General features: G+C 40.4%; 1 protein-coding gene across 1 annotated transcript in view; it reads left to right on the top strand.

Annotated features, from left to right (window-relative positions):
* The window catches only part of cabcoco1 (ciliary associated calcium binding coiled-coil 1), a 57915-nt gene extending 43625 nt beyond the window's left edge, over window positions 1-14290 (top strand). Inside the window, exon 6 of the mRNA XM_034119066.1 lies at window positions 14216-14290. Within this exon, the coding sequence (XP_033974957.1) occupies window positions 14216-14266 (51 nt within the window). The 3' untranslated portion in view covers window positions 14267-14290. The remainder of the gene's footprint in view (window positions 1-14215) is intronic.
* The last annotated feature ends 389 nt before the right edge of the window (window positions 14291-14679 follow it).

The raw sequence follows: 14679 nt of genomic DNA, 5'->3' as shown, positions 1-14679 counted from the left end.
CTTGCATTATCTGTGACCAACGCTGGATTCTTGTCTTCAATTTTCCACTCGCGGCAAACTTCTTGCAGTAACATTGCTAGATTATTTCCCGTGTGGGCCTCGTTGAACACTCTGGTCTGCAGAACATGGTTTTGCAATACCCACTCGTCATCAATATAGTGTGCCGTGAACGTGACATATGAGTCAGTGGCGCTAGACGTCCAGCCATCAACTGTAATTGCAACTCTTTGGGCATTGCTCAGCGAGTCAACTAACTCTCTTCTCACTTTGTCATAAAGAGCAGGGATTTGTTTCTCGGTAAAGAACCTCCTATTTGGTACATGGTACCTGGGCTCCAAAATGTGGAGGAGGTGTTGGAAGCCCTCATTCTCCGTGACACTGTACGGCTGGATATCTTTACAGATAAAGAAGACGATGGCGTCAGTTATTGCCTTGGAGCGGGTAGAACTGTTAGCCAGCGGAGCGTGAAAAAAAGTTGTGATATGCTGCTGCTCACCAGTCTTGCTGCCGCCAGGGATAGCCGGGTTAGCTTCAGCTGAATCCGAGGAGGATAGGGAGACAGCCGCAGACGTACTATTCACCCCATGTCGCCTCTTTAGGTGCGTCGCTAAATTTGTTGTACTGCTCGTGTATTTTATAGCGGCAAATTGCTTGTGATTTATCAAGTTGCCCGTCATTTTTGAAGAATCCGAAGTGTTGCCAAACGTTTGATTTATATTTATTTTTCGGTGCGCTGTGTATTTCTTTCTCCTCGACTTCCATGCTTGTTGATAACTGTGACGCGGGCACGCAGCTCTCGGGCACAGTCGTGGCGAAGCAAAGATCAAAGATCGTCTCTGCAGAGTGCTGACACGAGTGGATGAGTAGGTAATATTATATATATGAATGAATCGTTTTTTACCGATGCAAAGAGACGCTACAATCGATGCATCGTGAGTTCAACCCAAACTGTAGCCGATGTGCACTCTTTCAACCGGTGCACTCGCATCTTGAACGTTTATGCCGGTGCACCGATACGAATCGGTGAATCTTAACATCCCTAATAGGCATGCATTGCACCCCCAGTTGAATGTTATGCACCCTCTATTCCAAAAAGAGAATGGAGCGAAAAATATTACAAATATAACAACATTAAAGGTAGGGTAGGTAAGTTTGAGAAACCGGCTCGAGATCGCTAGAATTTGAAAATACACAACCGGAGAAAATCTGCCACTTCCTTATAGAGCCCCTCCTCCAACACACACGAACGCGCACATGACCAATGAGGGCACGAGATAAGTTTGTGCACAGATGGAAGGCTGACAGGCAGGTAGGCCATCCAGTTATTTTAGCCGGGCCGGCTAAAATGATTGGTCGTGCTTTTTACAGTACTACGGCTTCCACAGATGACATTTTTTTATGGATTTTTTGTCAAAGCACTTAAGATATTCATTGCTATCGGGATGTTAAGAGCATTCCATGGAATATAACAAAAAGTGTATCTCGAGCCGGTTTCTCAAACTTACCTACCCCACCTTTAATAGAATAGCCTACAATACAAAACAAATTGTGTCAGGTGCGCGTGACCTGCCCCACTGCGCATGCATCATTTCCAAAGTGCTTCCACAGCAGTGACACACATCTGTGGATAATCATGGATATACGAAAATGGTTAAAGCAACCATCACTAAACGCCAGCACCACTGCATCTACTGCAGACAATAGCAACAGGTCAGATTGGGACATTACATTACCCGCCGTCGTGGACACTAGCTTACTCCCGCCCGACTCGCCGCCCCCGGAGCAGCAGTCTTCGTCGCCCCAAACACCGCCACCCCTCGGCGGTCCGAGACTTTTTTATTGAGTCAGGCACAATGAGTTACATTTATACGGTCTGTATTTTTCCTTAAATAAAGTAATGTAAAAGATCATTTAAAAAAAATGCATAGATAAGAAAATTAAGAATAATAACAATAATACATGTACCCATATACTCACATATGTATACCCACATATACATTATATATATATATATATATATATATATATATATATATATATGTACATACCTACACCCATACCCACACATTTACATACATACATATACATACACACATATACACAAACACATACGTACACGTACATAAAAAAACAAAACATACATTCATAGTCCCCCCTTTCTTCTTAACTTAGTGTCTTAAGTTCAGCTATGTAGGCTATCACAGAGCCCCAGACAGATTCAAACATTTCTGAAGAGCCCCTCAGGTTATATTTAATCTTCTCCAAGTTCAGGTATAAAATTAGATCTTTAAGCCATAGAGATGCTTTAGGTGCTATTGAGGATTTCCATTCTAGGAGTATTCTTCTACGTGCTAATAGAGATGCAAAGGCTATACTGTCCTTAGTGTTAAGAACTCAGATACTCAAGGTATAGGACCCAATTGCATGACCCAGGAGACAGAGGTAAAGTATTTGTAAAATACTTTATTTTCAAATAGATTAACAAAATAAACACTTTCCAATCTCTAGATGAGATGACAAAAGGTGAACAAAAGAAAATCGTGCACGTAGTGAGGAACAAAACACATCATGGTATCAAGGAGAGCATAGATCTGACCTAGGCATGAGACAAGACGAACTGACAAAGAACACTGGGAGACTGGGGAATTTAAACACACGACAACAAGACACAGGTGGAAACAATCAGGGGCGGGGCTGGTGCTAATGAGCGCGGGAGACACACAACAGGTAGACAATCAGGGAGCCTGGAATGACAGGGTAAACGGAGAGTGACAAAACAAAACAGGAAGTGGAAGACAATACAACCAAAACCCAACATAAAAAGTGACAATCTCAACATTTCTGTCGGTGCACAACACTTAGTTTTCCTCCTCATCATTCGGTGGCCATAGTACTCCAAAAATGGCAGTTTCTGCACATGGTGTCAATACCACTGTCACTACCCGATCGGTCCACCTGCCCGATCTGTACTGCGCATGTGCGAGATGGTCCGCCATATTGGACAACTACATACGGCAACTCTACTAGGACAGTTGACACAGTGGCTTTTGGCAAAGCAGAAAAAGAACCGAGAGAGATTATTGTTATTACAACGTGACTTCACTATTATTTAACAACTGTTTTTATTGGGTTCTTTTATTTGGGGTTAAGTACATTGTCAGAATAAGTGAGAAATGGATTTAACTTCTGTTAGACAGCTATCATACTGAATAAATATTTACTCTGAATGTATGCAAAAATGTATGGCATATAGCTGTCTAACAGAAGTTAAATCCATGTCTCACTTATTCTGACAATGTATTTAACCCCAAATAAAAGAACCCAATAAAAAGAGTTGTTAAATAATAGTGAAGTCACGTTGTAATAACAATAACTCATCTCTATCAATTCTTTTTCTGCTTTGCCAAAAGCCACTGTGTCAACTGTCCTATTAGAGTTGCCGTATGTAGTTGTCCAATATGGCGGACCATCTCGCACATGCGCAGTACAGATCGGGCAGGTGGACCGATCGGGTAGTGACAACCACGTCCAAGGCCTCAGCAAGGTGTTTGAAAATGCTTGTCCAGTATCCTTGTAGGTTCAAAGGTATCGTTAATGTCTCGTATCGTTGGTAGCGTATCGAGATGCGCATCGTATCGGCCTCAGTGATGGAGATGCACACCCCTACTCCACACACACGTCTGCTCACTCCCTCATCAAACCGGAACCGGCTCTTTTAAGTGAACGACGGGAGCCGGCTCGCGCCCGCGAACGAGCCGACAGAATGATATGATGACCTCCGCGCTACGGGTGCTCCGTGCATGCATGCAGTGACATGTAATATCCAAGGATTAGAGACGGTTGGATGCTGCTGTTTTGCACATTGCAATACATTTATTTGTATTATGTTTTTTTTTATGATTAGAGATGGTTGGATGCTCCTGTTTTGCGCATTGCGATATATTTATTTTCACTATGTTATTTATTTATGATTATCTTTAGGCTCAGCAAAGATTTGATGTCAGTTGAAATAGAGCCCTGCTGTTTTGTTAGGGCTTTTTCTTTAATTACAATTTTAAAATGTCGATACAGTAGCTGTCCTTTTTTTAAATGTCTATGCTGAAGTTGTTATAGGTGTTGCTATCTGCTCTGTGAAGCGTGGTTCTACAAGCAAGTCAGTGTATTCATTGGGTGGTATCAGAGCTATACAAGGGTCTGTAAATGCAATGAAAACAATTGGCCACAGCAAATAATTTATATTAAAAATGTAATTTTTACTTTTGAATACTTCAGTACAAAGGATGTATTGAATAATTTAAGTGATATATGTGTACACATATAAATCATTAGTCAAAACAGGGCTACATTTTATTGAATTATAAAAGGTATATGTGGTAAAATGAAGAGCCGTTTGGGGGCCGAGAGAGCCGGCTCTTCTTGGTAAGCCGAGCCAAATGATCCGGCTCACTAAAAAGAGCCGGAATTCCCATCACCAGGTATATCTAAACAAGTACCCAACTCGCCTGTACGGTGGGGTAAGGCGGTCATTTTGCAGCTCGTGGTATAAAAATAGACAATGGCTAGAATATTCATGTGAAAATAGTGCCATATTCTGCCATGCCTGTAGTTGTTGGGTCAAATAATGCATACAATAGCACAGATGCTTTCACCACGAATGGCTACAAAAATATCTCATATCCCAAGCTTATCAACGAGCTAATGTTGCAGCGGAAATGTTCTCCAGGTCACAAAGTCAACCTCACATGATGATGTGATACCAGTTTTCAAGCACAGCAAATATTCTCTTCCCAGAGCATGGGACCAAGGTGATGATGTAGCCTACATGGTTTTAATAATGCTAATTTTAATAATTTTCCATTTCAAACCATGATCTGGCTCAAATAATATTTGCCATGATTTACAATATGTTCTCATTTATTTTATCAGTACAGTTTTAAAGCTCCCATGTCATGCTTTTCCGGTTATTACCCGTCCCCTTGTGTGTTATGAAGGTTTTTATGCATGTAAACGGTGTGCAGAGTCAAAACCCTCAAAGTACACCCTGTAGCGAGTAAAACTCTAACACAGAAAATACCTCCCCAAAACGCCTCGTTGGAGATACGTCACTGCCCATTTGAGTCTTCCATTTAGTTCCGGGTACGGCCTGATGTCATGCGGTACCCGGAACGAAATGGACCAATCCCGAAGAGCTATGGCCACACCCAGCGGCGCTGGCCGCACCCTCTGCCAGCCTAACATTTACTGTTGGAAGCTCTGGTTCAGTTCACAATCGATCCAGTCATGCCACTGCCAAGGACCTGTTTCCTGAAATGTGAGGAGAAATCTGAGCTGTTTGTCCTACCGACGGAAGAACCACGACGAAGTCAGTGGTTGAAATGTCTTTTTAACACTGTTCCTTCAGAGGTTCGAAGAACCGGCATTTCACAGACGAAAGCTTCCAAAACATTGCCCAGTTTGAGGCCGGATATGCACAGCTTGTTTGGACCGTTTGGAGCAGGGGAAGATTCGGGTACACAACCTGTAAGTTTGCATTGTTATTTGTGTATTTATCAAACAAGACTGTTTAAATGTGTAAACTTTGTTGGACTGCTAAGCCATTGACACAGTGCTAACTGTGCTAACTAAGTTGCTAGCGTTTCCATATATCAACTCTAATATCAGCAGATGGCCTTGCATACATGTATCTCATAGCAGGAGAATGTCTGCATTCACACACAAAATACCTATTGACAGTATACTCCGGGTGATTTGCCGTGCGGTCAGTCGCGAAACGTAATTACATTATAGCTGGCGTAGCGTGTATGCTACCGATCTAACCGACGGAGCTAGACCTAGGTTTGGTCGGAAAAACATTTTTGTTATGCTACGTTGCTAGCGTTTAAATATATCAACTACAATGTCAGCAGATGGCCTTACATGTTTGTCATGGCAGGAGAATGTCTGCAGTCACACACACTGAATACTCATACAGTATACTCCGGGTGATTTACCGTACATTGTGACAGTACATGTACATACTGCATGTATAGCTAACGAGGCTAGCTGTATGCTAGCGCAAAACAATGTATTCATGCAAGTTACAATGTATGACCGAACGTAGCAGAATACCCGTATAAGATTGCAATTATAAACACGTTATTGCTAGCCTAATATGAACCACTAGCTTTTGTTCATAGTAGTTTTATTACACTACATTATAGTTGCCGTTCCTCCGAGCTAGCGTTCATATCGTGTTAGCTACCAAAGTAAACAATAAAGCTAGGTTAGCATATTAGCTGGCAAGCTGTTCATTAGATAGATCCACACTCCTACCACAACTACTACTAACGAATCTAAAACAACTAAGTTTCTCTAATATTTTGTGATTTGCATTTGATTTCGTCCAGCCAGATCCTGGCGGACAATACATGACGGGGACGGGACTACTACTACTGAGGCCTCGTCCTAAAAGGCACCGGCTGCGCCCAGGCAAGATGCGGGGAGGAATGGATGATATACCGTGTGTATATATGTATATTTATGTTCATTTTGTACATTTCTAAAAATAAAGTTTAATGGAAATACTTAGTAGGCCTATCCTTTCTTCCCTGAATTATTTGCTCCTATAACATATCATTCATATATAGCAAACCATGATTTGATTTCTCATCAAACAGTAGTAGTTTATTACAGGTAAAAATAACTTACTCTTTGTTATGACAAGGAGACATACACGAGTTTACAAAACCACGGCACATTTATTGTGGTAAATGCAGAGATAGGTGGTCGAGGGGAGAGAATCGCCGAGCCGCTTTGGAGAGAGACGGGCCGCTGGGCTTAATAGCACCTCGGCTACGGAGGTGTCCGTGATCGCGCTGATTAGCCTCTTCAGCTCCACCCCACCGTAAGACCTCAACACACCTGCACAAAGGCCCTGGGGCCGTCACACTCTTCTATAACAACAGTTGTAGGTACAGTTCGGTTAGTTAGCGTATAAAATATACGGCTGTACCGACGCCATTATAAGACTGATGTTCCCCGAAAAAAGCGGGCGGAGCCTCTCTGGTGGTTGACTAATCAGAACAGAGTGGCCGAGCTGACCAATCGGAGCACACTAGGCTCACAGGGAGGGGGGGGCAAGAGCTCCAACGAGTCGTTTAGTGGAGAGAGTGAATACTGCTGAATACATACTTGACAGAGATGCTGTATGCGAAACCAATGTGAGTTTGGAAAATTGCATAGTATAAATCTATTTTAGTATACCTCAACAATGTAATTATGATCAGTGGAAATGGCCATGACATGGGCCCTTTAAAGCTTTTCTTTGCCATAGTCCACTTTGGACTGGATGAAATATTTCAGGATTGCACTTTTAACACACTTGAAATTTTCTCACTTGCTTGGTTTCCAAACATAACAAATGCCATAATCTGTGCCTTGGGGACCATAATATCAATGGTATTTTTCATTGCTGTTGCCGGCCGCTATTGCTCACGTAAACCTACTACTGCTGCATCCCCTGTAATCTCAGATTGAACCGGGCCTGTTTGAATGAGGCTACTTGGTATCATTGTTGCTTCAGCCGTCTTCTATCAGCATATCAATAGTTGTAGTATGTTTCACTATGATCTATCTTCTGAAGTCTAAGAGGACAACTTGTGTATATTCATTAAACCTTATAGCAAGTATAGAACAGGAAAGCGGCTTTTTCTAGCAATTGATTGCTATGCCGCTGTTCAGAACAGCCAATGATAGCAACAGGTTTGTAATTCAAAGTATGGTGAATAATAAATGAAATGTCACCGGTTAATGTTAATGCGTGTGGTCGCGTTGTAGCCTCTTGGCCTCCCGCTGCTACTGTTTCTACAATAATGTTCTACTCCTTGTCAAACTACCATGAACTCTTGTTGCTCTCACAAATGTCACCCCAGCCTCTGACATATGCAGCTCTGGCTTTTGGTGTCAGCCCTGAAATAGTTAGTGCTGCAATGGAAGCACAAAAAACTGTTTCGGCTCCAAACTGGCCCTGGAAAAGGGTTTAGCAAGTGAGAAATCAAGGCAGGGGCCACGCAGATATTTCTTGATAATGATCTGAAAATTAACGGAATAGTACCTCCACAGGAATTATGTTTATTAACTGAAACTCAAAGGGAGTGTCTTTTTGTCTTGCATACAAAACTGAAGTCAGGACATGTTTAGCATAGCTTAGCATAAAGACTGGAAGCAGGGGCAACAAATAGCCTGGCTCTGTCAGTTGAATAAAATACCTCTAAAGCTCACAGATTAACACATATGAACAATCGTTTAATCTGTGCACAAACAGAAATGTAAAATAGACAATGAGACTCGGCCTGTTGCAGTAAAATTCTAATTCTTTCAGATTCAGAAAAATATCTAATTTAAATATAATGAATATAGATATTGTAACTAAAGACGTTGGATGTTATCTTGGAGAACTGTACAGACATACCACAGATGCAGTACATATTATTAATGCAGACAAGAATGCATGAATTTCAGATGGGATTTAACATCTCTGAATAATGCAAAGGCTTATATCTGAAGCTGAAATGTTTGTATTCCATGAACTATACTGGCATTTCAGAAATGTGATTTGTCAGCATGTCAGCTTGCAATCAGGTTTCAGCTATAGAATCTTAAATTGACCAAAAAATATATGTATGATATAATCTCTAATGTTGAACTCCAATGGGCTAGCAGTACACTCTCACTGTTTGTCCCGAGTGTATCTGCTGAATACTAGATTATAAATAAAGATGCTTTCAGCCTTCCATCAAGCAGGATACTTCCTTGGGACATCTGTTTTTAGCCTGTCACAGATTGCTTCTGCTGTTCCTGTTTGCTTCCCTTCTCCTTCTCCTTTAGTATAATAATAATCACTACATGTTTTATTTAGCAAGCTTTTATCAAGGCAACATCTCCAACTGTACAACTAGGAAGGAGGGCTCAGATTTCTGTGTGAGAGGGGGGAAGGACTTCTGAGTTTACATGTGGCTCCCATCAGAGAGCAGAGGGTGGACCCCATCAGTGGGTTTGGAATAGCTTTATTTTTGAAATGTACAGTGGCATATAGAATATATGTTAAGCCCATAGAGTATGGTTATAATAATGATGGGTTGTAAAAAGTCTATGGAAGAGAAATGTGTGTGATGAAAAAGTAGGGAGTTACCAAAATGACAAATAATACATAAATAATTGTCAAAGCTGGTCTTTGAATAACAAAGTGAAGAGAGGACAGTGGTACATTAAGATATAATTAATCAAACTTTAGTACACTGACTGGTTTTATCTGTCCTGATCAATGCAGTTTTTGGTATCATACATTATCCACAACAATAAAAGTAATCATTTTCTGATAATAAGGCCAAAAGTGTGTCAATGAAAAGCTGATTATTTCAAGGCAGGCCATCCAAAAATAAGCACAAAGACTTAAAGAAAAAAGACAAAGAATAATGAGGTTGTGTACATTGAATCATCCATGTTATACAGGTCATTCCTTTTTTTGGGAAGTTTAAGAAACCCCAAATAATATATTAATGTGTAAGTGGGAAATGCATCGATGTCTGAATCAAATTTAAAGACAACCCATTCATTTGTTGTTGAGATTTTGCACTCAAACCCACCAATGCTAATCCCATGATGGAGCAACAACAAAGTGTTCAAGCCGACCAACAGACAGTTCCTTCCCCAAAGCCACACTGCTAGCCTGGCTTAAAACAGACATATATTTGTTGTATAATTTAAACAGCCTGTCCTCCTACGAAAAACGACCAAATAGGTTGATTGTTCAGCAGCTTATTACGACCCATAGTCACGTTTTAAAGTGTAGCACCTCTAGTGGTCGTGTAAGAAACAACATGCTCCCGTTGATTGTAAATGCTCCGGAGGGTCGTTTATTCACAAATAACCCTCTCTGGAAAATCCTAAATTGTGGAATAAATAGGCCATTAAAATGCTTTTTGATTAGATTTCTAGCGAGAAGTGTATATTGTACTTTTAAAATCTACGTCCAGTGGATGTGTAGGATCTATAGTTTGATAGATATTACGAAGATGATTTGAGGTCTCGCCAGGAGAACGTGTACTAAGTCTTTACGCAGCGTCCATGTGAAGTTGGCGTCAACCCTCACGGGGTGAAAACAGTATTTCCGGTCTAGAAGTTTTCATAATAAAACCGGAAGTATTCCCCTCACTGTCAAATGATTACACAATGATATCTGCATTACTCATCCACTAAAAAACATCAGTTTATCCTTGTTAATTACACAATATTGATTGGTTTAAATTGTGTACAATGCTTTTGTGTTTTTAACCTTCGACTCGGAGAAACAAATAGTTTTTTCGGAGTTTAGACACTACAGAGTTTCCGAAGACACTACACTACCCAGAATCCTCAGCTATCGTTTGGGACTACAACATCCGCTTTCCTTTAACCTGTTAAGCCCTGAGCCTGTTTTTCAGGTCTCAGGCTCGAAAATGACATTCCCAGAACAAATGACCATATCTTCCCTTCTAAAAGGGTTAAATTAATAATCTTTTTTCTCAAAGTAATGATAAACCTGTGAGTTGGATGTAGAAAAGTCAGAATCAATATAGATGTTTTTTATTTTAAAGAGAATTCAGATTTTACATAGTAAAAAACTGTAAATTATAGTGTCCGTCCAAAAAATCTTTTTTACTTATAGTGAAAACTACCCTTGGATGGGTTAGTAGACTAAAAGCTTTAGGAATCCAAAGTACAACATATAATAAGTACCCTGTATCAAGATTGATGCAAAACAAGTGACATTTAACCTTTCTAGAGAGGTTTAGCCAAAAACACTCCACCTCTGAGGTGATTTGGGTGTAAATGTTTTTTTTTTCATATCTCTGGAACCCATTGGTCGATTTTGATGGTTGACACCTCTTTCTGACCGTTAGAGCCAATAGAATCGAAGGGGGAGTCCCCCACACACACTCATAAAGGTGGGGGCTTTGCGCATGTAATTTTGCATTAGAGTGAAGCTACATTCTAGCTCTGACATCTAGAAACGGAATAGCATGGGTTATCCGTTTTATTGGTCATGGATTATCAGAAATCATTTCAAAGGGACACAGACACATTGGATTAACCTATGGATTAACTTCAGCAGCGTTTTTATCGTTTTAATGCCATTGAAGACCACTTTGGAGACTACAGAGCCAAGGTAATCTTGTTAGCATTTTTAGCTACCTAGCGTCACCTGTTTTGATGTCTGTTTTTGTTTATAACGTCGCAAATTCGTATAATTCAGTGATAATGAGGGTACCCATCGATTCTGTGTCACCTCACGATGTGAATAGATGTCATGGATGTGGAGAAAAGATAAATAATAGGGTTTTGTGAGTGATTTTCGGTGCAGTAATCTGTTAGCATTTTTCGCTCGTTGCTAATTCAGAGGCTCAGTGTTAGCATTGTGGGTTTTCTTTTGAAAAAAAAAAAGAAATTATCAGTTAGATGAGTTTCTTCCCGTTACATGGATATAAAACATTCATAGTTTATTAAATGAACATGCCCTCAGACACTGTTTCCTGCAAGATGTTGCGGCAGTGCCCCGGTACCGGGGTCTCTCGGGCTTAACAGGTTAAAAACCCCGTGATTAGTCCTCAAGCTCTGTGATTGGATGTTGGAGTGGCAGTGCGACAAGGTTACGCCGAGCGTCAAACAGCTCTTTGAAATGGAATGTAACCACGGCAGACTATCCAAAACTGGAAAAAACAGTGGTCTAGTTAATAAAACATAATATCAAACATAATATTACTATTAACTTTATTGTGAAATTAAAACAGAACGATAAAGAAAAATACAGTTTCAGTCTCTCGATTTGAAGCTTATGCATTGTACCATGAACCTGTATAGACCTGTAACAGTCAACATGAGGAGTTGGAAAGGTAGTTTCTGAAGATGTTACAAATAACACACAGCATACAATGCCATAATAACTTTGTATTATTAGTGTAGGAGACTTATGTATGTATAACATCTGAAGATGTGTAGTTATTCATGTTTTCACATAATTGTACAGGATATTGCTATAATATTTCACATATTGTTTTATAGAACTACAATATGTGAAATATTATAGCTGATGATCATATATATCATATATGATATATATAATGTAATATATCAGATATTAATGTGTATACACATTAATATCTGATTTGTAAAACATCACAGACAGAAAAGGTATATTTAAGCAATAGCTCACGACAGGCCGTGGTATATGCTCATTAGTAGCTCTGCATGTTGTCATTTAGGTGCTTTTTTTTCTGGAGATAGGCACTCCTCAATCCACTCCTCCATAGTAAGACCACCCCGGAGGTCGAAGTTAACCTTAAATGTTTCCATCTTAAGCTTTGTAAGTTTGTTCCGTAATGGACAAAATGTAAATATATTTATAAAACGGACAAGTCAAATCAAGCAATCTGATTGGTCGATAGCGTTTTTGCGGACCTTTTTGATTACAGATTTGAAAACATCGTTGCTTGCTTTTAAAGTAGCACAATTCATTTTGTCAAACCTTGGAAAGTGTATCTAGATATCCCTGCCCTAATGCCAAAGTAACTGGCAACTGAATATGTTTTGCCGTTTGATGTCTATGTTTGGACCGTTGCGTAAAAAGGAGGGTTTCTGCCCAGTTAATTCTCCGCTGCTTTCTTGTCCCACTTTGAAAAGCAAACTGCAATACGGTTTTATTATGAAAACTTCCGGACCGGAAATACTGTTTTCACCCCGTGAGGGTTGACGCTAACTTTACATGGACGCTGCCGTTACACGTTCTCCTGGCGAGACCTCAAATCATCTTCGTAATATCTATCAAACTATAGATCCTACACATCCACTGGACGTTGATTCTGAAAGTACAATATACACTTCTCGCTAGAAATCTAATCAAAAAGCATTTTAATGGCCAAACTATCCTACAATTTAGGATTTTCCAGAGAGGGTTATTTGTGAATATACGACCCTCCGTAGCGTTTGCATTCAACGGGAGCACTAGAGGTCGAAAACTTTAAAACGTGATTATAGGTCGTAATAAGGGCTTGAACAATCGACCTATTTGGTTGTATGAGTTGGTCGCGCATGTAATTTAGCATCAGAGTGAACCTATCTCTAGCTTTGACATCTGGAAACGGAAAAGCAGTTTTAATGCTTATGGATTATCAGAAATCATTTCAAAGGGACACAGACACATTAGATTAACCTATGGATTAACTTCAGCAGCGTTTTTATCGTTTTAATGCCATTGAAGACCACTTTGGAGAGACTACAGAGCCAAGGTAAAAATGTTAGCACCTGTTTTGATGTCCGTTTTTGCTTATAACGTCGCAAATACGTATAATTCAGTGTTAATGTCGGTGTCAATCGATTCTGTGTCACCTCACGATGTGAAATGATGTGTTGGATGTGGTGAAAAGATAAATAATAAGGTTTTGTGAGTGATTTTCGGTGCAGTAAGGTGTTAGCATTTTTCGCTCGTTGCTAATTCAGAGGCTCAGTGTTAGCATTGTGGGTTTTCTTTTGAAAAATAAATAAAAATGATCAGTTAGATGAGTTTCTTCCCGTTACATGGATATAAAACATTCATAGTTTTATTAAATGAACATGCCCTCAGACACTGTTTCCTGCAAGATGTTGCGGCAGTTCCCCGGTACCGGGGTCTCTCGGGCTTAACAGGTTAACAGAACCTGTCTACTGTATTTCCTGGGTTCATCAGCCTTTTCACTAGAAAACTGCTGAGACCAAACCAAACATTAATGGTGCGGCTGTAAAACTAAACCCATGATCTGAAAGAGGATCACTAATCGAAGGTTTTTTCTTTTAAAGGCTCAGCAATCTTTTGGTGGTTTTAAGATAAGACTTTAACCCCCCTTTATCCTCTCCCATCCCATGATCTGTGTCTGATGTTTGAGTGTGTATGAATCATTGTGAAATGTGTTCTGCCCTCTTGTGGCATTATAACATATTGCAGAAACACTGATTATCATTACAGGGGGTTTTACAGGTCACTGCCATGTGAGGAACCCTAACACGGACATATGCCTGAATAAATCAGTGGATGGATAAATGAATCAAGAAATGTGAAATTAATGAATATCAGGATAATGAAAGGTCCAGCCCTGCTGCAACAACACCTTTAACTTTAACATCATCCCTCTTTCATTTCCACATTCACACTTTCTGTGCTCTGCAGCTTTCCATCAGAGACAGTCCTGAGGGAACACAGGAGGCCAACACATGCTAGTCTCTGTGTCAGGACGTAGTGAGGCAGACTGTGACACACTGCAGAACACAGGATAATGGTCGTTCCTGATCCGAGCCGACACCCTACAACAGCTGATGTGCTGTCCAGGCATTGGGTGTCACATCTGAAGCACTTAAAGTCAGAGATAAAGCTGAACTGACCTTTAAAATGCCTTCTACCATTATTTTTTGTTGTTCCTCATAAACATTTAATGATCCCTCAGCTCATGTTTGATTGAAAATGCACAAACCGATAGTCTCTCTGTGAACTCATTGCAATACTACAAGGGTGCGTTCACAGACATACACCCCCTCCCCCCTCAGTACACGTCTCATGGGGGCAGATGATGTTGGTGGTGCCATCCGGTCTCTCCTGGCTCTCTGCACATTCCCACTGCACACTGCACTGTCTTC

The sequence above is a fragment of the Trematomus bernacchii genome, unplaced genomic scaffold (genome assembly GCF_902827165.1).
Source record: "Trematomus bernacchii unplaced genomic scaffold, fTreBer1.1, whole genome shotgun sequence".
NCBI lineage: Eukaryota > Metazoa > Chordata > Actinopteri > Perciformes > Nototheniidae > Trematomus > Trematomus bernacchii.
This window is presented reverse-complemented; position numbering and strand designations above follow the sequence as displayed.